This window comes from Pleurodeles waltl, chromosome 7 (genome assembly GCF_031143425.1).
Source record: "Pleurodeles waltl isolate 20211129_DDA chromosome 7, aPleWal1.hap1.20221129, whole genome shotgun sequence".
NCBI lineage: Eukaryota > Metazoa > Chordata > Amphibia > Caudata > Salamandridae > Pleurodeles > Pleurodeles waltl.
Genome location: NC_090446.1, coordinates 79,185,099 through 79,208,520, shown reverse-complemented (window position 1 = coordinate 79,208,520; position 23,422 = coordinate 79,185,099). Strand labels below are relative to the sequence as shown.

At 45.1% G+C, this 23,422-nt stretch overlaps 1 protein-coding gene across 1 annotated transcript in view; it reads left to right on the top strand.

Moving 5' to 3' along the window:
* LOC138303685 (solute carrier family 2, facilitated glucose transporter member 3-like) overlaps window positions 1-23,422 on the top strand; it is a 49,713-nt gene that overhangs the window by 3,928 nt on the left and 22,363 nt on the right. Inside the window, exon 2 of the mRNA XM_069243011.1 lies at window positions 15,619-15,717. Within this exon, the coding sequence (XP_069099112.1) occupies window positions 15,619-15,717 (99 nt within the window). The remainder of the gene's footprint in view (window positions 1-15,618; window positions 15,718-23,422) is intronic.

The following is a 23,422-nucleotide window of genomic DNA, read 5'->3' as shown; positions in this document are numbered from 1 at the left end:
TATCTATCTATCTATCTATCTATCTATCTATCTATCTATCTATCTATCTATCTATCTATCTGTCTATCTGTCCGTCCATCCATCCATCCACCCACCTGTCCACACACAAAGTCAAATTTAACATTTTAAGCAAGTATGTATATACGTGCATATGTATATTGTAGGCACTCACAGTGCCTCTGAAGCTGTCAAGGGTAAAGATTGTGAATATGGCTCTTTGAAACCAAGTAAGCAAATAATATTGCACAGAGGTTTTATAATTTCAGAATGGCTGTTGCCCTGAATATTTTGGATTATCCAGCCTGCATTTTTACTATTGCAATTGTGATATTTTATTCTTTTGTTTTTTAGCCAGTTTTACACATGCAAGTGGTTGTCATTTCAAGTGTGCAAAATAGTCTGTTGTTACCTAGTACATATAGCCATATGGCCTACTTAGGGTCAAATGATGATAAGCCACTTTTACTGCAACTTTGCCTCTGTGCGAAGAGCCATCCATTCCCTTTAAAGAAAACATGGAGGAGCTTAAAGCGCTCTGTTTTCTTACCTAGTTAAGAGACTGAGAGAGGTGCATCAAGCCACAGAGGTGCCAGCAGCACCTGCCTATGAACTTATGTGCATACGGAGCACAGGATGGACACAGGGGGGCAAACAAAACCCCTAGGTCAAGTGTGACCAGTGTAGGTCAATGCAGGCCGGATCTCTGTCAGACTTTAGGGATATCCCTGTGAGACTAATTTCCATACAGTGAATTTAAATAAAACCTCTGTACATGGAAATACATTGGAAAGCCCATTGCATGTGATGGCTCTGATGGCTAAGCCATGGCCTTGTGGCTGTGTTTACATATCTGTTTATGAGTCATCATTATGGAATTTAATGCTATGCAAATGTCTTTAGTGTGAACCTTAAGACCAAAAACAGCCAAATGCTTTCTCTGATGTCAAGATCACTGAAACAAAGCAAGCTTGTGAACATTCAAGTGATTTGAGAAAAAATCCAATAAAATCTGATCAGAAACGGTCTTACTTTAGCTCTCATCAGGAAGTATATACGTGCTGTAGGATTCACACCAACAATTGAATGATGTTTGCTGAGTCGCGCCCTGATCGGTAAGATAGATCTGAAATGCAGGGCTACAGAGAGCACTGCAATAAGCCCTCAGAGAATTCTCAAAGGTCATGACCACTAGGCGTTGGATCACTGTGCTAGTGACCCCCTCAGGGTCATACTTGCCAGGGCTATTGGAGTGTGCTCAAATGGCATGACCTCCAGTGCTAGGCGTCCTATCACAGGTCATGAACTTCAGGGTAGGGGCACTGTCAGAAGACCTGGCCTTCAGCATCAGTGGTCATTTCAGTGGCATGACTTGATAGATAAGATTTCTCTTAGGGTCATGACCTTCATATTTACCTTAACAAAAGAGTGAATGGCCTCTGAATTTAGAGCCCCACTAGGTGACATGAGGTCTGGGACTTGGCATCCTTACATAAAACATGGTTTCAGGGACTATGATTTCTTGTAGAAGGCAGTATTGAAGCAAAACTTGTGGGCCCCCTACTAACTACATGGAGGGTCTACCCCCCCTCTCGGACTCAGTCAGGGGCTCTCAGGCCAGGGGACTGTGCTGAAGGGGCCCCCTGGATCTCGGGGGGCCTGAGTTACACCACAGGTAGAAGGTCATAAATTCCAGGATGAGAATCCTATAGGGTGTCTTGATATTTGTATGCGCTCCACACACGCCTTCAGAGGGAATGACCTTTGGAAGTAGCGGTGTAATTGATGTCATGATTGATGTCTAAGAAGGCGTGTCTGCAAGGATTACAACCCAATCAGAAAACGTTGCCTTCAGGACTAGGGGACCACCAGGTTACGGGACCTTTCAAAATTATGTATTATCAGGATCACAGCCCTTTCCTTCAGCATAAAATCCAAGATATGTTTCTCTCTCATAGAGCATGACCTCTGGAATTCATAGTTGTCTCAAAGGCGTGACTTCCAGCAATCATTGTTGTCAGACCCTGTTCGGGGATTGGGTGAGGCAAGGGGCAAACTGTGGCTGATGAGCCCCAAATGTGTTTTCTGAAGTAGTTGTCATGGAGGCTTGGGGTTGTCTAACTATAGCTCTGCAAACTGGACCAAGTACAACCGTTTCTACACTTGATTCTCAAGGCAGTGAGAGAGAACAGTCCCAGGCTTCTCAGAGCAGCAGTGTTGTTGACAAAAGCTAAGAGTTCAACAGCCAACTGGCAGGCATAACTTCTTAATATCCAACCCAGTGTTTGTCTTTTCATAAAAAGAAGTACTTTCATCATATCGCAGAACTAAATGTTCTAAAGTTAAAGTAGGTTGGCAAACACGCAGTTTTATCCCTGGTGCAGATGTCAGTAAGTTGTGCACCACAACTGCAGTATTCTTTATCCACCTGGAAGAACAAAGGGCCATGTGTATGAACATATTTTCCCATAGACATAGAATGGGTAAAAAACCTTTGATACATCTGGCCCAAAGTAGCTGCAGTCTCCAGAGCTCTGTGGCAGAGGCATGAGTTAGGCCTAGATGCAGATTGTGTTACTGTTACTCCTCTGGTGTCTCAGTCCTATGCTCCATTTGGGGTAAAGGTTTGTGTTGCCTGATTGATGATGTTGACGATCAGACGATGTGAGGGGCATGCCCTGTACCTCCTATCCTAGTGGCAACCTCTCCTTGGCACCAGCATTGATGGACACTTACAGCACAACAGGTCAGGATGTCACGCCATGGCTTCTTCAGCAGTTGCTTTATCCCAGTCTGTCCAGCCTCCACTCAGTGGCAGTGTGTATTTACAGACTCCCAGCCCAATCGTGCTCCCGTCAGCGGTGATGCATGCTTTTTCCGTCTGGCATTGGCAATGGCAGAACCAGCTTGCAGCCCACAACAGTTTTCAGTGTACAAGGTCACATTTGTATTAATGACATTTTTGTGGTAGTTCTCAGAAGAAACACTGCAAGGCGAATCACTCAAGTTATAGGTCACTCATGGCTTCGCTATCTAATGCAGTTTGTTTTCTTTTGGATTTCCTCATGCTGGGAACATTCTAGGCTTCTCATCCTGGACAGTCTGTCCTCCAGCAAGGCCATGCATGTTCCTTCACTCTGTTTGAAGACAGGTAGGCTTTGATGGAAAGTGGATTATTGGTAAGGGCAGATAACACACTACACTTAGCAATGGGCCACTAACCCCCACTGGTCCAGGTAAGTCTCAATAAATTAACCCCACCTCAACTCTTGGTAGATTGGACACGAGGAGACAAAGTGTGTAAAGCATTCAAATATCACAATACAGTAATAAAATAAAACACTGGAAACAGTTTAAAAATCCAAAACGAATTTATAACAATAGGAAATATATATATATATATATTTTTTTGTTACACCAAAACAAATAAAATCAGATAAGGAGAACCGAAAATATGATTTTTTTAAAAGAATGAATGTTTTATAGCGCATAGGAACTAAAAGCGCCACTTGGGATATCTGGTCACACCTTGACTGGGACAAAGTCAAAGTTTAAGGTCAGCAAGCAGGAGGCCTCGGTCAAAAGTTTACCCTCGGACTCAGTCTTTTTCTTGAAGATGTTTCTCACGGGACGAAGTCACCAATTTGATCCAACCTCCCTCGAGCTCTGTTTGGATATGTGTCGCAAGAGACCTCGGTGAAGAATTCCACCTTTGGACTTAGACAATTTTTCAGGACGGAAATCCGCGTCTGAGCCAAAGTCGAATTTGGATCCAACGTCCCTGGAGCCCTCCTTGGATACACTGCCCAAGAAGTCCCGGTCAACTTTCTACTTTTGGACTTTATCACTTTTTTGGAGCTTTTTCTCTCCGACGTCCAACAACCCTCCACAGCAAACCGAATTCGAGTCAACGTCATCGGATTGCCTTTCTAGGAACCCCTGGTGAAATCCTGGAAGGCTGGGGCTCCAGAGCTTTTCAGCGGGATGAACCTGCAAGTTAGGCCAGGTTGCAGTTGCGGTAAGCCGGCTTGACTCATTATGTTGGGCCCGTCCCTTTAAGGAGCTTTTTTCCAAAAGTTCTCCAATCTTCTCCAAACTTCTCAATCTTTTTACAGAAGGTCTTTGAAGGTCCTTTAGGAGTCCATAACTCACCTCAAGGTTCCAGAAGCTCTGAGATGCTCCCTGAGGGGTAGGACTTCAACTTTCAGAATACACCAGGTCACTCTAAAAAATGACCACTGGACAGTGGTCAGCTCGTCAGTTTCTTCAGGATTCGATGCAGGGGACTCTGGTTAACTATTTTATCACCTGTAGCAAGCAGGGAGTTGCTTCTTGTACCAGATGAAGACAGGTAAAGTCCTTTTTGTGGTGAAGCCCAAGTCTGCAGCTGGTGAAGTCCTTCATAGTGCAGTGTCCAGGTCAGGTGTCCAGCAGGGCAGTCTATCTTCTTCTGTTGTTGTTCCTTGTAGGGATCTGAAGTGTGGGTGCAGCTCTGCCATATTTATCCTTGCTCTTGGGGTGGAAAGTAGGGGGGCAACTGTCCATTCACAGGCAGGCCACCACCTTCTTGGATGACCACTTACTGGGAAGTGTGGCAAAAACGAATCCCAGGGGGCAACATTCTTTAAAAATCCAAAATGGCAGAATCGGAATTTTGGAGGTTAGGTCTGGGTGAGTCCACCCACTGGTGTAGGGAAAAATCCTTAACACACCCCTTTCCTGCCCTCTCCTAATCTAATCAAGGAGGGACCTGGTTGTCTGGGATTGCAGGAAATGGGGGAGGTCCTGAGCTGGTCCGTATGTCCTTCCCTCCTTTGAAGGCTAGTTTGCCTGCTGTCCCCCATCCTGTTTCACCATCTGATGAGGCAGATCTCCTCCCTCAGGTACTTCCTTTGTCTTCAGTCCAGTCCACTTTGCACCTCATCAAGGCAGCCTGGCTAGGGTGCCAGAGGCTGGCAAATCAAAAAAGGGCACTACAGAGCTGAAGTTGGCAACTTTCAGGTAGAGTTCTAAAACTCTTTTCATGAATGAGTTATATTAAATTCAAAAATGGCAAGCTGTTGAATTTATTATAGCAATCAGTTTGATACCAAAATTGAAATATTTAGCTCTTTTTGGGACTTTATTAATTTAAAATAAAGTCTTTCCATTTTAGCCTATTGAGCCCATTCACTACAATGAGGAAAAACAAAGTTGTCGATTTCTACTCATCAGGGCTTATATAATATATTTTATAAGGTCCCTGCTTATTGTTGCACTACACCCAACCCTGAGGGCACCTAGGTTACACCTTAGAGCTGACCTCTATATACATAAAATAAGGTAGTATCAGACTTTGGAAGTCATAAGTCTTCCTGAAGTAGGAATCAGGGATATATGAAAGGGCCAGCCCTGCCTACAAACTGATTGATGTGACAGAAACTGAAGTCCCAACCCTTCACTCCTACATCTACAGACCAGATGACTCTGGGCTTGAAACATGATGACCCATCACTTCCAACTCAAAGAAGATGAAACAGACTGTCTTTCTCTTGTTTTGTTCCACCCTTCTTTCTGCTTTTATTTTGCATCACCGTTAATACTTGTGTTTGTCCTACTTTAGGGAGCTTCTAGATAAGTGAACTGAAGTACAGGAGACTGAAGGAGCTTGTCCATCAATGGTGGTCGATGTCCGAATTTATGGCTAGAATCTGGGACTGTTAATTCCAGAGCTGACAACTCAGTCGGGCTCAGATTTGTACCTCTCCAATTTAAGACTGCCATCATGAGAGCTTTGTTGACATTGTGACCTTGAAGTCCAACCCTCTGCAAAGTCATTCATTTACATCCATCTTCCATGTGTGATGGTTGGCTATCACCAGTCCCTTTCATTAGCATGGTAGAAAATGGACTTTATTCATTCACTGACCCAGGGAAAAGGCCTAGTCCACTAATATAAATGTAACTTGTAAGGTAGTCCAGTGGGTTAAAACAACTTCTGCAGAGACCGGGGTGCACCCTACAGTTCATAACTTAGAATCTCAGTGGAGTACACATAAACTCAGGTTGCTGCAAAATGCATTACTGAGTTAGTTAGTAATGGCTCCCATTGCAAAATACTAGTGAATAATTTACTGTTTGGTGTTGTGATGTGAAGAAACAGTCTCATTTTTATATTTTAGTAGACATCACAGTGCAGTAGACATTACAGTGGGATTGAACTGGTGAAATAAAAAGTTTGGTCACTAAAAGTGGCAGCCGGTATCTGGTACCTGGTAAAAATTGTTATGTTTTTTATTAGACATGTTTCTAGGGGAGTCCCACACATTTAAGAGCCGCAATTTAATATTCTTTGTTCCTCCTCGTTCAAGGTAATATTGTGGGTTGTTGAGTTCTCCAAAGACTATTGTTATTTCTTCAGACCCCTATTCTTGATCATCAAGTTTCATATTATCACACATCCATAGATACCAAATACCAGGAATGATTTCCCAATAGGGACATATATTGGGACAAGTTTCTCAAAGAGAGAAGTGTGTGCTGCTTCCTCGATAGAGACTCATGCTCATCAAACTGTCTGAGAGTATTTGTTGGCTAAACTAGCTGATATATGGGGGATTGTATTGTACGATGAAATTGGTGAACTTCAACATTTTGTAAACAAGTGATGGCTGCTGACGTGTCTCTTACTGCACTGTCCAGCATGTTATCATTGCTGGACACTACCCGGTAGGCCAAGTTTAACTTAGCGCAAAGGTAGATGTTTGTATGCGGGACCAGAGTGGTTGTATCCAAAAATCCAAAAGGGCATCTTTGTGATCTTGGAGGAGTTATGTATTTATAAACAGTGACATTATATCAGTATATATAATAATTCAATGTTAAGTTGGAGCTCAAAAGATCACCCAGTTACAGCACTGAGGCGCTACACCTAAAACCACTGGCGCAACCAGACCTCAGTGAGGAATAACGAGTATTCAGGATGGGAACAGGCACCTTTTCAAAAGTATAGGAACAGAGAAGAATTGCTTAGGTCAGTGGTTCCCAACCTTTTGACTTCTGTGGACCCCCACTTTATCATTACTGGAGCCTGGGGACCCCCACTGAATCTTTATTGGAATCCAGGGACCCCTCACTGAGTCATTACTGAAAGCTGGGGACCTAATCTGCTAATATTATTTAATTTTCTAAGTGGTCGCGGACCCCCTGAGGAGGCTTCGCGGACCCCCAGGGGTCCCCGGACCACAGGTTGGGAACCACTGGCTTAGGGCATCAATGGCCTTAAGCAAGGGCAAGCCATAGGTGTGCATCTATGTAGCAGTCCATGCTCTCATTCCATGCAGGACGTTCAGTATGTATGTATGCATATTTCTACACATTGAACCTATCCAAAAGGAGGTGGAGTGCTTATCAGGGTCAAATACTTGTAATAGGAGAGGAAGCTCAGTGGTGGGCTGTTAATGTATTGTGATGTAGTGTTCTTTAAAGAGGTGCATCTTCAATTATTTTCTAAATTGGGGCACCATTGAGGTGGTCCTGAGTGATATGGGGATTTTATTTCAGACCCTTGGTTCATAGGTTGAAAAGGGCTTCTGCCTTTTTTTCTTTTTTACAATTCTTAGTCTACAGTCTGATGGTGTCCTGGCTGTGAATGTCCTGAGGACCTCCAGACCTGGTGAGCTTGTCTTCAAGTTAAGGAGACTGCTGGTCTTAAGGCATTGTAAATGATGCAGCTGATTTTGAAGACGGTTCGGGCCTGCAGGGGAGCCAATGGAGTACTATCAGGATGGAGGTGATGTGATCATATTTTAGTGAAAGAAAGCCTGTAGCCATGGGTGTACCTGTGGCATTTTGGATGAAAAACATTAGACCCTGGTGGTAGAATGCCTAGTAGGACATAAACAGAATAGTCAACTAAACCCCAGGGACGATCAGCAGTCAGTGGAGGGATCCAGGGCTGCAGATGTCAGGTTGGATTGAAGCTGATTAAATTGAATGTAGGCCCCTGATGTGTGTATCCTAAGGAACGGTACCAGGCTGTGTATACAGATGTGTGTTTTGGTATACACGAAGATCAAATCTAGCCCTTTAGCAACTAGCTACCGGGGTAGTAAAGGTTTGATGAATTGACTAGTTCATGCAAGAGAGTCCCTTATGCTGTTGTCCTTATTTGTGAAGGGTTTTTACAGCCTTCATGAAAATCAATGGAAAAGTTAGCTTAATTTGCTCATTTTTCCAAATGTTTTATTTTGCTGCATCTGTGGCGAATAATGACTTTTGCAACAATTTATGTTATGTGCATCATTATTCAATGTTAACAAAATGGTACTACATAAGACATATCTCACAGAAATCCGGCAGACACATTTCTTTCTAACATGGGCTTGATTAGAGTGAAAATTATCTCACTGTGCAAGGAAGCTATTTTCACAACTGAAGGGAAACGTAAATCTGGAAACTGAGCTATTTTCAGAAAAATACAAACCAGGAACTTCACAAAACTTTGCCAGCAGAATAGAAATTGCACACCACTAGGTAAGCAGATATTCAGGACAATGTGCTAGGAGAGATGCAGTGTTTTAAGGCCTCATGAACCCTGAGTACTTATTAATAATTGATGCATTTAAACCTGTTGTGCAGAGGGATGTTCTAGATCAAAGCACATATTTTGAAAATGCTTCTCTGCCTAGCATTTTCTATCCTACAATTTGTGGTTCTGAGTCTGGTCTTGTGATGGCTCATTGTGTTCTACTTAGACTGTGGGAGATGGTTCTATTTCCTGCCAGATTGTAATGTTTGTTGGCTTTTAGAATATTGAAGTGATGTAGCAGGCAGCAGGTTTTGAAGGTACTGTCGACCAGGAGAAGTAGCCCAGGGTGGGCATGTGTCCAATGTGTTATTTACATTCTTTAAATGAGTCTTCCAAAGGCCACTAGGACTCTTTTCCTCTGGAAAGTTGATTGTTGGTACCAGGATGTCTGGGTTTTCTGTGACATGTGTTTTGAAGGAGAAGTCACTGCTGGCGATGAATCTGAGTGATTTTGTATCTTTTGTGGGCTCAGGGGTGAATCTCTCCTGGTTTCTTCCGAGAGTCAGATGCAGTCAATGGGAAATTCCAACCAAGCTGTAAGTAGTGACAGGACAGAAGAAGCTTTGAGAAGCCTATAGTTGGAAGATGTGTCTCTTAGTCATAAGAAAGACCTATGGGTTCTGAATACTGTGTTAATGTGGGCCATTGGAACTAGGCCTGGGCGTAGTTTACGGAGTCTGACTCCGAGGACACGGAGTTGAAAAAAAAACTCTGTGGAATTCAGTGGAGGAGGAGTTCCGTGACCCATGAAGTCTTGAATGCACCCAATCTCGAAAGCGCTAAGCAGGGTCGAGCCTGTTCAGCCAGACCGAATACTGCTTAAAGCTTCTGAGATTGGGCACATTCAGTAGAGGTCCATGGCAGTGAAAGATGCCGTTTCAGGCCTCCTATGCATCGGACTGTCCCGTGTGCAAGAGGCCTGAAACAACAACAGCTTTCTTTTGTTGCCTATGGCCCTGGCCTGCAGTGAAAGCTGCCTTTTCAGTCCTTGTTTGTGCACCAGTGTGCACAAACAAATGATAAAAAGAGATGAGGAATAACCTGGGTCTTCCCAGGAGTCCTCCTCTCCTTGTCGTCCGACGGTGACGAGTCTTTTTCTGGCAGCGGCTGCCTCACTCTGTGCTCCGGTGTGTCCTGCAGCCCAGTCATGGGCTGCACAGCGCAAGCACAGACTGTCTGCTCTTGCGCTGTGGAGCCCATACTGGGCTGCAGCATGCAACGGATGACCTCTGCTCCGCTGTGGGGCTAGTGTGTTTTTTTTTACTTACTCGGCGCTCCAAGCAAAGCGCGGAGTTCCAAAACTCAGTTAGCTCCCCAAACTGAGGGGAGCTCCCCGCACACCCCTAATTGGAACCAGAATCCTCTTGAGAACCACTTCCAGATCTTGGCAACTGAGACTAGGATTCGGGAGACCACAATTCTGACAGCCACCTCTGGGTCACTTGTTGACTTGGGTATGAGCTCTGGTCAAGCAGCAACTACAACTGTAGTCAGGGCAAGTGTTAGGCAAATCCTAAATTAACCTTTGCTTACCCTCTGGTAGTTTGGCACAGAACAGTCAGGCTTAATTTAGAGGCAGGGTGCAAAGTATTTGTGCAACACTTTAAGCAGTAAAACAATAAAGACACCACACAAAAGGATTCAACACTAGTTTAGAAAAAAAGATCTGAATTTAATAACTTTAACAAGACCAAAATGACAAAAATCTAATCAGTAGAACTGGAATGAAGAATTTTTACAGGGAAATTGAAATATAGCACCTAAAAGCATTACATACCAACCACCACTATCGGGTTGCACTGGACTGGGCCCAAGTCAAAACTCTGACCCGAACTGGAGCTCGGATTGGATATAGTCCCATATAAGCCCAGCTGAAGTTTGACCTTCTCAAGAAATGTGCCAAGAGTCCCATTCCCGGGGAAGAAGTTTATAGGAGCAGGGAGAATGTCGCTGGAGATGGTAGGCTGGGTGTGAGGAGCAAGCCAGGCATTGCAGACTGATGAGCTGGAGCCTTGCATTGGCGATCCACATGGGCGGACAATGCTTGCTGTGCAAAGAGACAAATTTATGGCAGCTTGCACTGGATTTACAGGTGAACAACAAGGTTCTGGAGCAAACAGACCTGCTCGCAAAGAGCTCAAAAGCTTAACCTTAAGAGCTTAAGAACCACTTCCAAGGACCCAGAACCTGTTAGGTGCCTCTTGAGAGTCAGGAGCTCATTGAAGACGGGTCCACCAGCTGTGGGGAGCCTGTTAAGGCTCAGATGAGGAGGCCAGAAGAATAGGCCTTTGAGTCTCTTTGTGGTCTTGGGTTCATGATAGGTTCTAGGCCCACATCCTCCTCTGGAGGCAAGAGGGCAGCAGGTCAGCACAGCAGGGCAGCAGCTCCTTCAGAGTGGCAGTCCAGCAGAGTGGCAGTCCTTTCAGCTGCACTTTCTTCCTGGCAAAGTATCCACAGATCCAGAGGTGTACTGAGGTGATGATGTCTGAGGTCCAGTTCTTATACCCAGTGGTGCCTTTGAAGTGGGGGAGGCTACAAAGAGAGCCTTGTGAAGTGTACAGAGGCCCTGTCCTATCTGCCCTGGCTTCAGACTCAATACAGGGGGTATTCAGCCCTTTGCATGTGGAGAGGACAAAGCCTATTCAGGTGTAAATGGGGCTGGATATCCAGAACCTCCCTCCCATTCTGCCAGGACTGCCCATAAGTCATACCTAAGCTATGGCGTTCTAGGGGGAATACACAAAGCCCTGCTGTCACCAACTCCAGACATGTGACCAGAGACAAGCATCAGGCACCAAAAGACTAAAGTCAGAAAATGCCAACTTCCTAAAAGAGGCGTTTTAAAAAATGCAATTTAAAATCTGACCACCGTAAATTTGGTTTTCAAATTGTGATTCCAGAGACACCAAACTTGAAAAGGCTATGTTTAAACAATTACACTTGTAAAATGTAATCAGGTAATGCCAATGCTATCCTATGGGAGATACAGGCATCGCAGTAGTGAAAAATGACTTATCAGAGTTTTCCACTACCATGTTCTGCAGAACTTAAAATTACATGTCCTGTCTTTTAAAAATATTGCACCCTGTCCTCTGGGTTGTCCAAGGCCTCCTTAAGGGTTGGCTTACATGTATAACAAGTATTTGCAGTGCAATGGATCTCGCGTTTGCTCGAGGTAGAGCTACTGGCATTGTAAATTCCTAACTGGGCTTTTCTTGCCACATAAATTGAATATGAAAAGTAAAACATTTGACATAAGTGAGCCGACTCAAAGTGCAATGGCTGCCATGAGCATCAGCACAAAGGAGAGACACAAAAGGAAAAAGAAGTTCGCTCGCAGTGAAACATATCGGCAAACGTGCAATTATCCATGTAACAGGGTCCGTGTGCAAGGCGGTAACAAAACTGTTCCAAAGAGTGCCAAACGTATAGCATTTACCAAGGATAACAGAGGATTTTTGAAAGGCAAGCCCACGAATGAGTGAAAGTGACGGGCCTGCGGTGGGCGTGGTTAAAAGCCCAGAATACTTACAACAGGTCAAAGCACTTTCGCGCTTTACCTAAAAAGGGCAGATTTGGGCATGGGAAATGTCCACATGGCAGTGTAAAACTGCACACACAGGCTTTACAGGGGTAGGCCTGAGACATAGTTAAGAGGCCAGTTTTACCCGCATAAACACTTTCAATCCAGGTCAGTTCCACCCACATCAACACTTTTAAACCAGGCCAGGTCTAACCACATAAACACTAATAATCCAAGTTAATTCTATTCACAAAGCATTTTTAATTTAGGGCAGTTTTGCCCACATAAACACTATTAATCCAGGCAAATCCACACACATAAACACTTTTAATCCAAGCCAGTTCTACCCACATAAATACTAACGATCCAGGCCTATCTACACACATAAACACTTTTAATCCAGGCCACTTCTACCCACATAAACACTATTATTCCAGACCAGATCTACCCACACAAGCATTTTTAATCCCGGCCAGTTCTACCAAAATAAATACTTTTCATCCAGACCATTTTTACCCACAAAACACTATTCATCCAGACCAATTCTACCCACATAAACACTATTAATCTAGGCCAATTCCACACACATAAATACTTGTAATCTAGCCCAGTTCTACCTACATAAACTCTATTATTCCAGATCATTTCTACCCACATAAATGCTATTCATCCTGGCCAGTTCTACCCACATAAACACTATACTTCCAGGCCAGTTCTACCCACATAAACACTATTAATCCATGTTAGTTCTACCCACATAACCACTATTGATCCAGGTCACTTCTGCTCACATAAACACTATTCTTCCAGGCCAGTTCCATCCACATAAACACTATTCATCCAGGTCAGTGCTACCCATATAAACACTATTCTTCCAGACCAGTTCTACCCACATAAACACTATTAATCCAGGTCACTTCTACCCACATAAACACTATTCTTCCAGGCCAGTTCTACCCACATAAACACTATTAACCCAGGTCAGTTCTACTCACATAAACACTATTAACCCAGGTCAGTTCTACCCACATAAACACTATTCTTTCAGGTCAGTTCTACCCACATAAACACTATTAATCCAGGTCACTTCTACCCACATAAACACTATTATTCCAGGCCAGTTCTACCCACATAAACACTATTAATCCAGGTCAGTTCTACCCACATAAACACTATTAACCCAGGTCAGTTCTACCCACATAAACGCTATTCTTCCAGGTCAGTTCTATCCATATAAACACTATTCTTCCAGGCCAGTTCTACCCACATAAACACTATTAATCCAGACCATTTTTACCCACAAAACACTATTCATCCAGGCCTATTCTACCCACATAAACACTATTAATCTAGGCCAATTCCACACACATAAATACTTGTAATCTAGCCCAGTTCTACCCACATAGATACTATTAAACCAACCCTTCCACCCTACATAAACATTTTAATCGAGACCAGTTCTACCCACATAAACACTATTCAACAAGGCCAGTTCTAGCTACATAAACACTTTTTATCCAGATTAGTACTGCCCACCTAACACTATCAATCCAGGCCGGTTCTGCCCACATAAATACTATTATTCCCGGTCATTTCTACCTACATAAACTCTATTATTCCAGATCATTTCTACCCACATAAATGCTATTCATCCTGGCCAGTTCTACCCACATAAACACTATACTTCCAGGCCAGTTCTACCCACATAAACACTATTAATCCATGTTAGTTCTACCCACATAACCACTATTGATCCAGGTCACTTCTGCCCACATATACACTATTCTTCCAGGCCAATTCCATCCACATAAACACTATTCATCCAGGTCAGTTCTACTCATATAAACACTATTCTTCCAGGCCAGTTCTAACCACATAAACACTATTAATCCAGGTCAGTTCTACCCACATAAACGCTATTCTTCCAGGTCAGTTCTACCCATATAAACACTATTCTTCCAGGCCAGTTCTACCCACATAAACACTATTAATCCAGACCATTTTTACCCACAAAACACTATTCATCCAGGCCTATTCTACCCACATAAACACTATTAATCTAGGCCAATTCCACACACATAAATACTTGTAATCTAGCCCAGTTCTACCCACATAGATACTATTAAACCAACCCTTCCACCCTACATAAACATTTTAATCGAGACCAGTTCTACCCACATAAACACTATTCAACAAGGCCAGTTCTAGCTACATAAACACTTTTGATCCAGATTAGTACTGCCCACCTAACACTATCAATCCAGGCCGGTTCTGCCCACATAAATACTATTATTCCCGGTCAGTTCTACCTACATAAACTCTATTATTCCAGATCATTTCTACCCACATAAATGCTATTCATCCTGGCCAGTTCTACCCACATAAACACTATACTTCCAGGCCAGTTCTACCCACATAAACACTATTAATACATGTTAGTTCTACCCACATAACCACTATTGATCCAGGTCACTTCTGCCCACATATACACTATTCTTTCAGGCCAATTCCATCCACATAAACACTATTCATCCAGGTCAGTTCTACTCATATAAACACTATTCTTCCAGGCCAGTTCTAACCACATAAACACTATTAATCCAGGTCACTTCTACCCACATAAACACTATTCTTCCAGGCCAGTTCTACCCACATAAACACTATTAATCCAGGTCAGTTCTACCCACATAAACACTATTAACCCAGGTCAGTTCTACCCACATAAACGCTATTCTTCCAGGTCAGTTCTACCCACATAAACACTATTCTTCCAGGCCAGTTCTACCCACATAAACACTATTAATCCAGGTCAGTTCTACCCACATAAACACTATTAACCCAGGTCAGTTCTACCCAGATAAACACTATTCTTTCAGGTCAGTTCTACCCACATAAACACTATTAACCCAGGTCAGTTCTACCCACATAAACGCTATTCTTCCAGGTCAGTTCTACCCACATAAACACTATTCTTCCAGGCCAGTTCTTTCCACATAAACACTATTAACCCAAGTCAGTTCTACCCACATAAACACTATTCTTCCAGGCCAGGTCTATCCACATAAACACTATTAATCCAGGTCAGTTCTACCCACATAAACACTATTCTTCCAGGACAGGTCCATCCACATAAACACTATTCTTCCAGGCCAGGTCCATCCACATAAACACTATTCTTCCAGGCCAGTTCTTTCCACATAAACACTATTAACCCAAGTCAGTTCTACCCACATAAACACTATTCTTCCAGGCCAGGTCTATCCACATAAACACTATTCTTCCAGGGCAGTTGATTGAGGGGGCGACATTGTGGAACCTTGCTAATCCTGCGACACGCCTATTTGGCTCAGGTTGGGAACTGCACCGTGGTCGAAACGCATGGTTTCGTGAGGGGTTGTTTTACGGCTGGAAGGAGATGTGTGTGTGTTGGGAGGGTGGGGACGATGGGAGGTGAGGGTGAAATGTGACATAAAATGTCCCTGTTAGAGATAAAAAAAATCTTAGCTCATCTTTTTTCTCTGTTTTTCAGAAGCAGGTCACGTGCCCCCTGATCTTCTCTGTGACGGTCGCTGTGATCGGCTCCCTTCAGTTTGGATATAACACCGGGGTGATCAATGCTCCGCAGACGGTGAGAGTGGGGACACGATTGTGTGGCAGTGGGACCGATCGAGGCAGTCCCCCGACTCTGCTGAAACCCAGGGCAGGAGAGGGACCCCAGAGCAGCTCTGGCCCCATAAAAACAGGAGTTGAGTGCAAGTGTGAGGCACTGACTGGCCCTGGGAGGCTGGAATTGAGAGTTAATAGATTATGCTGGCTGGCTTCGTTTGTTTCTGGGGGCTGATGTTGCAGCACCATTGCAAAACTGGCCCCTGTGACAAAAACTGACCCCCCCCCCCTTCCAACCTCTTGGGGAAACACCAGATGCCTGGTGCGGCCAATCCGGCCCTGTTGAAACCCCTAACTTCTGACCCGCTGTAGCACTTGCTGTTCCATGAGACACCTCCTCACACCATTAACGATGCATCATGCACCAATGTCCTCCCCTGGTGCACCTGCCACCTCTGTTCAACCACAGAAGCCCTCACCTGGTGCTGGTGATTCAACTCAGTCCTGACCTGCAGCATCCCCTCTAATCCCTCCCTGTGACACACTCACAGCTTTGCTAATGCGCCTGCCTCCAGAACTGCGGCACAGCAAGATTCGGGGCAGAGGGGGTGAATTTCTGATTTCCCAACTAAACAAACAGTGGCAGTAGGGTAGAGGGTTGAGATAGCCAAGGCCATGGATTTCCTTGAGGAACAGGTTCAGTAACGATTTGCATTACGCAGGCCTCTACCTAGGGCGGAACATGGGCGAAAAATGATGGGTTAGAATGTTACCCAGAGTGTTGGCTACAGTTTAGACTATTTACAAGCATTCATCCCATTACCTTTTGGGTATTTAGTTGCCAGTAGTATGCCTGTAAACCTGAGAGTGGTACAGCTTAACACGCCTACTCCTGTCAATGTTTCTGAATTCCAAAAAGTAGTAAATTAGCATCCATTCAAGGAGTCCTTCTATGGGTGCGAATTCTCTACTCCTCTACTCTTTTTGGTAAACTGGTCATTACATATATATTCATGGTCTTGATTCAAAAAATGAACTATTTAAAATGTCTTAGTGAAATGAGAAAAATTATTAACACAGACACCGACATAGCAGACCCGACTCAGGGGCCCCTGGATGGAACAACTAAACCAGGAATGCATTTGAGTGGTGTCACATTTCAAACACCAAAGTAATGTCCCCCATCCCTCCCATCAGTGCCTCGTAGTTCTCCTTGGGAACTCATGACTGCAGTCATGTACATCAGAACAGCCTGGAGTCCCTACTCTGGAACCATTTATTTTAAATGTATTTCACTGCACACACTCTGCTTCGTCTCTGCTACAAGAAGACTTGATGGTGGGTTTGTCAAATAGCTGCAGGTGGGCAGGGGGCCATATTTAGAGGCCTCGCCTTTTACAAGTCATTTTATCAAGTGGATGATGGCCTCATGTACTAAGCCCAAGTCACGAGTAGAGGATGGCGTGCAGGCTAATTAATAGGGCGAGCTGAGCCAGAGATGATCCATAGGTCTGGCTTGGCTCTAAGAGTCTGTACGTGAGCTGAGGCTTGAGGACATTTTGCTTTTATATCGTACAGCAAACACAATGTAAAATATTATATAATGTTTTCAAAATTCAAAAGAGTGGATTTTTAATATTGGAAGTGTTTCATCCCTGCAATTCGTTTCATAAGTGCATAGACATTTATTAGAAATTATAGTTTGTAGAAATATACATTGTGCGCCTACCCAACAGCAATGCCACTAGTGGACAAAGAGGCAGAAGTAATTTCAACCCTAAACATGGCCTAGATTCTTATTATAAATTGACTAACATCATAGACTATTAAGTGTTTAAACAAGCATCAGAGGTGTTGTACAGTGAAGTGTTTAAAAGTAAGCTCCTATGTGATAACGAAGAAAAAGGAGGCTCTGTAAATTCAGTTTTTGCTTAGGATCATACAGTTTGGACAAGAGTGAAGACCAGTATAGATTACAGGTTATCCGGTTTCACATTTTGAAATTCAGACACCAGATGGGTATCTCTGTCTCTCTCCCTCTCCATTTAAAGCAAATGTCACTATTTTGTCTTTTATTCTTGGCTCACGGTGGGAAAACCAACACTCACATAGAAGACCTGACTCAGGGCCCCTAGGCACATCTACCAAGCCAAGGATATCTTCATTTGAGGGTTTCGCACCTCAATCACCTCCCCCCGAAGCTACACCCTTGGTAATAAGGAACCCATACAGCACTCCCTCGAGGACCTTACTCCTGACTTTCAGCCACCCTGCTCTTCCTTGTTGTCAGACACCCACTCAGCACTCCCTCAAGAGCCTTGACTTACAGCACACCCATTCTTCCTGAAATAAGACACCAGTACAACACTAGACTCGTGCACTTGGATCCTGGCTTGCAGCATAGCCTGCTCTTGCTGTAATAAGAAGACACTTGATCTGCACTCCCTTGAGCACCTGAATCCTGGGTTGCAGCACACCCTGCTCTTCCTGTAATAAGACACCAGTACAACACTAGACTCGTGCACTTGGATCCTGGCTTGCAGCATAGCCTGCTCTTGCTGTAATAAGAAGACATTTGACCTGCACTCCCTTGAGCACCTGAATCCTGAGTTGCAGCACACCCTGCTCTTCCTGTAATAAGACACCAGCACAACACTAGACTCGTGCACTTGGATCCTGGCCTGCAGCATAGCCTGCTCTTGCTGTAATAAGAAGACACTTGACCTGCACTCCCTTGAGCACCTAAATCCTGAGTTGCAGCACACCCTGCTCTTCCTGTAATAAGACACCAGCACAACACTAGACTCGTGCACTTGGATCCTGGCCTGCAGCATAGCCTGCTCTTGCTGTAATAAGAAGGCACTTGATCTGCACTCCTTTGAGCACCTGAATCCTGAGTTGCAGCACAACCTGCTCTTCCTGTAATAAGACACCAGCACAACACTAGACTCGTGCACTTGGATCCTGGCTTGCAGCATAGCCTGCTCTTGCTGTAATAAGAAGACACTTGACCTGCACTCCTTTGAGCACCAGAATCCTGAGTTGCAGCACACCCTGCTCTTCCTGTAATAAGACTCTCACACAGCACTCCCTCACACACCCAACCCTGCTCTATCTGTAATGTGACACTCGCACAACACACTGTCGAGCACTTGAATCCTGACCTGCTGCACACCCTGCTCTTCTCGTAATAAGACACCTGCACAGCACTGCTGCATGCACCTGAATCCTAACTTGCAACACATTCTGCTCTTCCTTTCATAAGACACTTGGGGAGCACTCCCTCAAGCGCCCGAATCTGCATCACACCCAGTTCTTCCTGCAATAAGACACCAGCACAACACTACACACGTGGATCCTGACTTGCAGCACACCCTACTCTTCCCATAATAAGACACCCGCACAGCACTCGCTTGTCCACCCAAATCCTGATTAGCAGCACACCCCGTACTTATCGTAATAAGACACTCGCACAGCACTCGCTTGTCCACCCAAATCCTGATTAGCAGCACACCCCATACTTATCGTAATAAGACACTTGCACAGCACTCGCTTGAGCACCGGAATCCTGACTTACAGCATACCACACTCTTCCTGTAATAAGACACTCGCACAGCACTCCCTCTAGCAAAGGAATCCTGGCTTACAGCATACCACACTCTTCGTGTAATAAGACACTCGCACAGCACTCCCTCGAGCACCTGAATCCTGACTTACAGCATACCCTACTCTTCCCGTAATAAGACACTCGCACAGCACTCCCTCGAGCACCAGAATCCTGACTTACAGCATACCCCGCTCTTCCCGTAATAAAACACTCGCACAGCACTCGCTTGTCCACCCAAATCCTGATTAGCAGCACACCCCGTACTTATCGTAATAAGACACTTGCACAGCACTCACTTGAGCACCAGAATCCTGACTTACAGCATACCACACTCTTCCTGTAATAAGACACTCGCACAGCACTCCCTCTAGCAAAGGAATCCTGATTTACTGCATACCCCGCTCTTCCTGTAATAAGACACCCGCGCACCACTCCCTTGAGCCCCGGAATCCAACCTTTCAGCATACCCCGCTCTTCCTGTAATAAGACACTCGCACAGCACTCCCTGGAGCACCTGAACCCTGATTTGCAGCACACCCTGCTCTTCCCGTAATAAGACACTCGCATAGCACTCGCTTGTCCACCCAAATCCTGATTAGCAGCACACCCCGTACTTATTGTAATAAGACAAGACACTCGCACAGAACTCACTTGAGCACCAGAATCCTGACTTACAGCATACCACACTCTTCCTGTAATAAAACACTTGCACAGCACTCCCTCGAGCACTGGAATCCTGACTTGCCGCTCCTCATGTAATAAGACACTCGCACAGCACTCCCTCTAGCACCTGAATCCTTACTTACAGCATACCCTTCTCATGTAATACGACACTCACACAGCACTCCCTCGAGCACCAGACTCCTGAGTTACAGCATAACCACTCTTCCTGTAATAAGACACTCGCACAGCACTCCCTCTAGCAAAGGAATCCTGACTTACAGCATACCCCGCTCTTCCTGTAATAAGACACTTGCACAGCACTCCCTCGAGCACTGGAATCCTGACTTGCAGCATACTCCGCTCCTTATGTAATAAGACACTCGCATAGCACTCGCTAAAGCACCGGAATCCTGACTTACAGCATACCCTTCTCCGCATGTAATACGATACTCACACAGCACTCCCTCTAGCACCAGACTCCTGAGTTACAGCATACCCGTTCTTCCTGTAATAAGACACTCGCACAGCACTCCCTCGAGCACTGGAATTCTGAATTATAACATACCTGGCTTTTCCTTTAATAAAACACTTGCACAGCACTCCCTCTAACACAAGAATCCTGACTTGCAGCATACCCGTTCTTCCTGTAATACAATAGTCGCACAACACTCTTTCAAACACCAGAATGCTGACTTACCGCATACCCCACTCTTTCTGTAATAAGACACTTGCACAGCACTCCCTCAAGCACCGGAATCCTGACTTATAGCATACAACACTCTTCCTGTAGTAAGACATGTGCACAGCACTACTTTGAGCAAAAGAATCCTGACTTACATCATGCCTCTCTTCCTGTAATAAGACACTTGCACAGCACTCACTCGAGCACCAGAATCCTCACTTGCAGCGTACCCCGCTCCTTATGTAATAAGACACTCGCACAGCACTCCCTCAAGCACTGGAATCCTGACTTACAGCATACCCTGTCCTCATGTAACACGACACTCGCACAGCACTCCCTCAAACGCCAGAATCCCGACTTACCACATACCCCACTCTTCCTGTAATAAGACACTCGCACAGCACTCCCTCGAGCACTGGAATCCTGACTTATAGCATTCCCGGCTCTTCCTGTAATAAGACACTCGCACGGCACTCCCTTGAGCACCGGAATCCTGACATATAGCATACCCGGCTTTTCTTGTAATAAGACACTCGAACAGCACTCCCTCGAGTCCCGGAATCCTCACTTACAGCATACCAACTCTTCCTGTAATACGACACTCGCACAGCACTCCCTCAAGCACCAGAATCCGGACTTATAGCATACCCCGCTCCTTATGTAATAAGACACTCACACAGCACTTGAATCCTGACTTACAGCAGACCCCGCTCTTTGTGTAATAAGACACTCGCGCAGCACTCCCTCGAGTAGCGGAATCCTGACTTATAGCATACACCTCTCTTCCTGTAGAAAGACTTGTACAGCACTACCTCGAACACCAGAATCCTGACTTTCAGCATACCCCACTCTTCCTGTAATATGACACTCGCATTGAACTCCCTCGAGCAACAGAATCCTGACTTACAGCATACCCTGATCTTTGTGTAGTAAGACACTCGCACAGCACTCCCTCGAGCACTGGAATCCTGACTTATAGCATACTCCGCTCGTCCTGTAATGCAACACTTGCACAGCACTCCCTCTAGCACCTGACTCTTGACTTACAGCATACCCTGCTCTTTATGTAATAAGACACTCGCACAGCACTACCTCGAGCACAGGAATTCTGACTTTCAGCATACTCCGCTCTTCCTGTAGTAAGACATTTGCACAGCACTCCCTCGAGCACCGGAATCCTTACTTATAGCGTACACCACTCTTCCTGTAGTAAGACGTGTACAGCACTACCTCGAACACCAGAATCCTGACTTTCAGGATACCCTGCTCTTTCTGTAATACGACACTCGCACAGCACTCCGTCAAGCACCAGAATCCTGACTTATAGCATACTCCGCTCTTCCTGTAATGCAACACTTGCACAGCACTCCCTCTAGCACCAGAATCCTGACTTACAGCATACCCTGCTCTTCGTGTAATAAGACACTCGCACAGCACTCCCTCGAGCATAGGAATTCTGACTTTCAGCATACTCTGCTCTTCCTGTAGTAAGACATTTGCACAGCACTCCCTCAAGCACCGGAATCCTTACTTATAGCGTACACCACTCTTCCTGTAGTAAGACGTGTACAGCACTACCTCGAACACCAGAATCCTGACTTTCAGCATACCCCGCTCTTCCTGTAATACGACACTCGCACAGACACTCCCTCCAGCACCAGAATCCTGACTTTCAGCATACCCTGCTCTTTCTGTAATACGACACTCGCACAGCACTCCGTCAAGCACCAGAATCCTGATTTATAGCATACCCTGCTCTTCCTGTAATACGACACTCACACAGGACTCCCTCCAGCACCAGAATCCTGACTTACAGCAGACCCTGCTCTTCGTGTAATAAGACACTCGCACAGCACTCCCTCCAGCACCAGAATCCTGACTTACAGCAGACCCTGCTCTTCGTGTAATAAGACACTCGCACAGCACTCCCTCGAGCACCGGAATCCTGACTTACAGCGTACACCGCTCTTCCTGTAGAAAGACGAGTACAGCAGTACCTGGAACACCAGAATCCTAACTTTCAGCATACCCCACTCTTCCTGTAATAAGACACTCGCACAGCCCTCCCTCCAGCACCAGAATCCTGATTTTCAGCATACCCTGCTCTGTCTGTAATACGACACTCGCACAGCACTCCCTCAAGCACCAGAATCCTGATTTATAGCATACCCTGCTCTTCCTGTAATGTAACACTTGTACAGCACTCCCTCTAGCACCAGAATCCTGACGTATAGCATACCCTGCTCTTCGTGTAATAAGACACTCGCACAGCACTCCCTCGAGCACCGGAATCCTGACTTACACCATACACCTCTCTTCCTGTAGTAAGACGAGTACAGCACTACCTGGAACACCAGAATCCTGACTTACAGCATACCCCACTCTTCCTGTAATAAGACATTCGCACAGCCCTCCCTCCAGCACCAGAATCCTGACTTTCAGCATACCCTGCTCTGTCTGTAATACGACACTCGCACAGCACTACCTCAAGCACCAGAATCCTGAGTTATAGCATACCCGCTCTTCCTGTAATGCAACACTCGCACAGCACTCCCTCAAGCACCTGAATCCTGACTTATAGCATACCCTGCTCTTCCTGTAATGCAACACTTGCACAGCACTCCCTCTAGCACCAGAATCCTGACTTACTGCATACCCTGCTCTTCCTGTAATAAATCACTCGCACAGCACTCCCTCGAGCACCGGAATCCTGACTTTCAGCATACCCCGCTCTTCTTGTAATAAGACTCTCACACAGCACTCCCTCGAGCACCG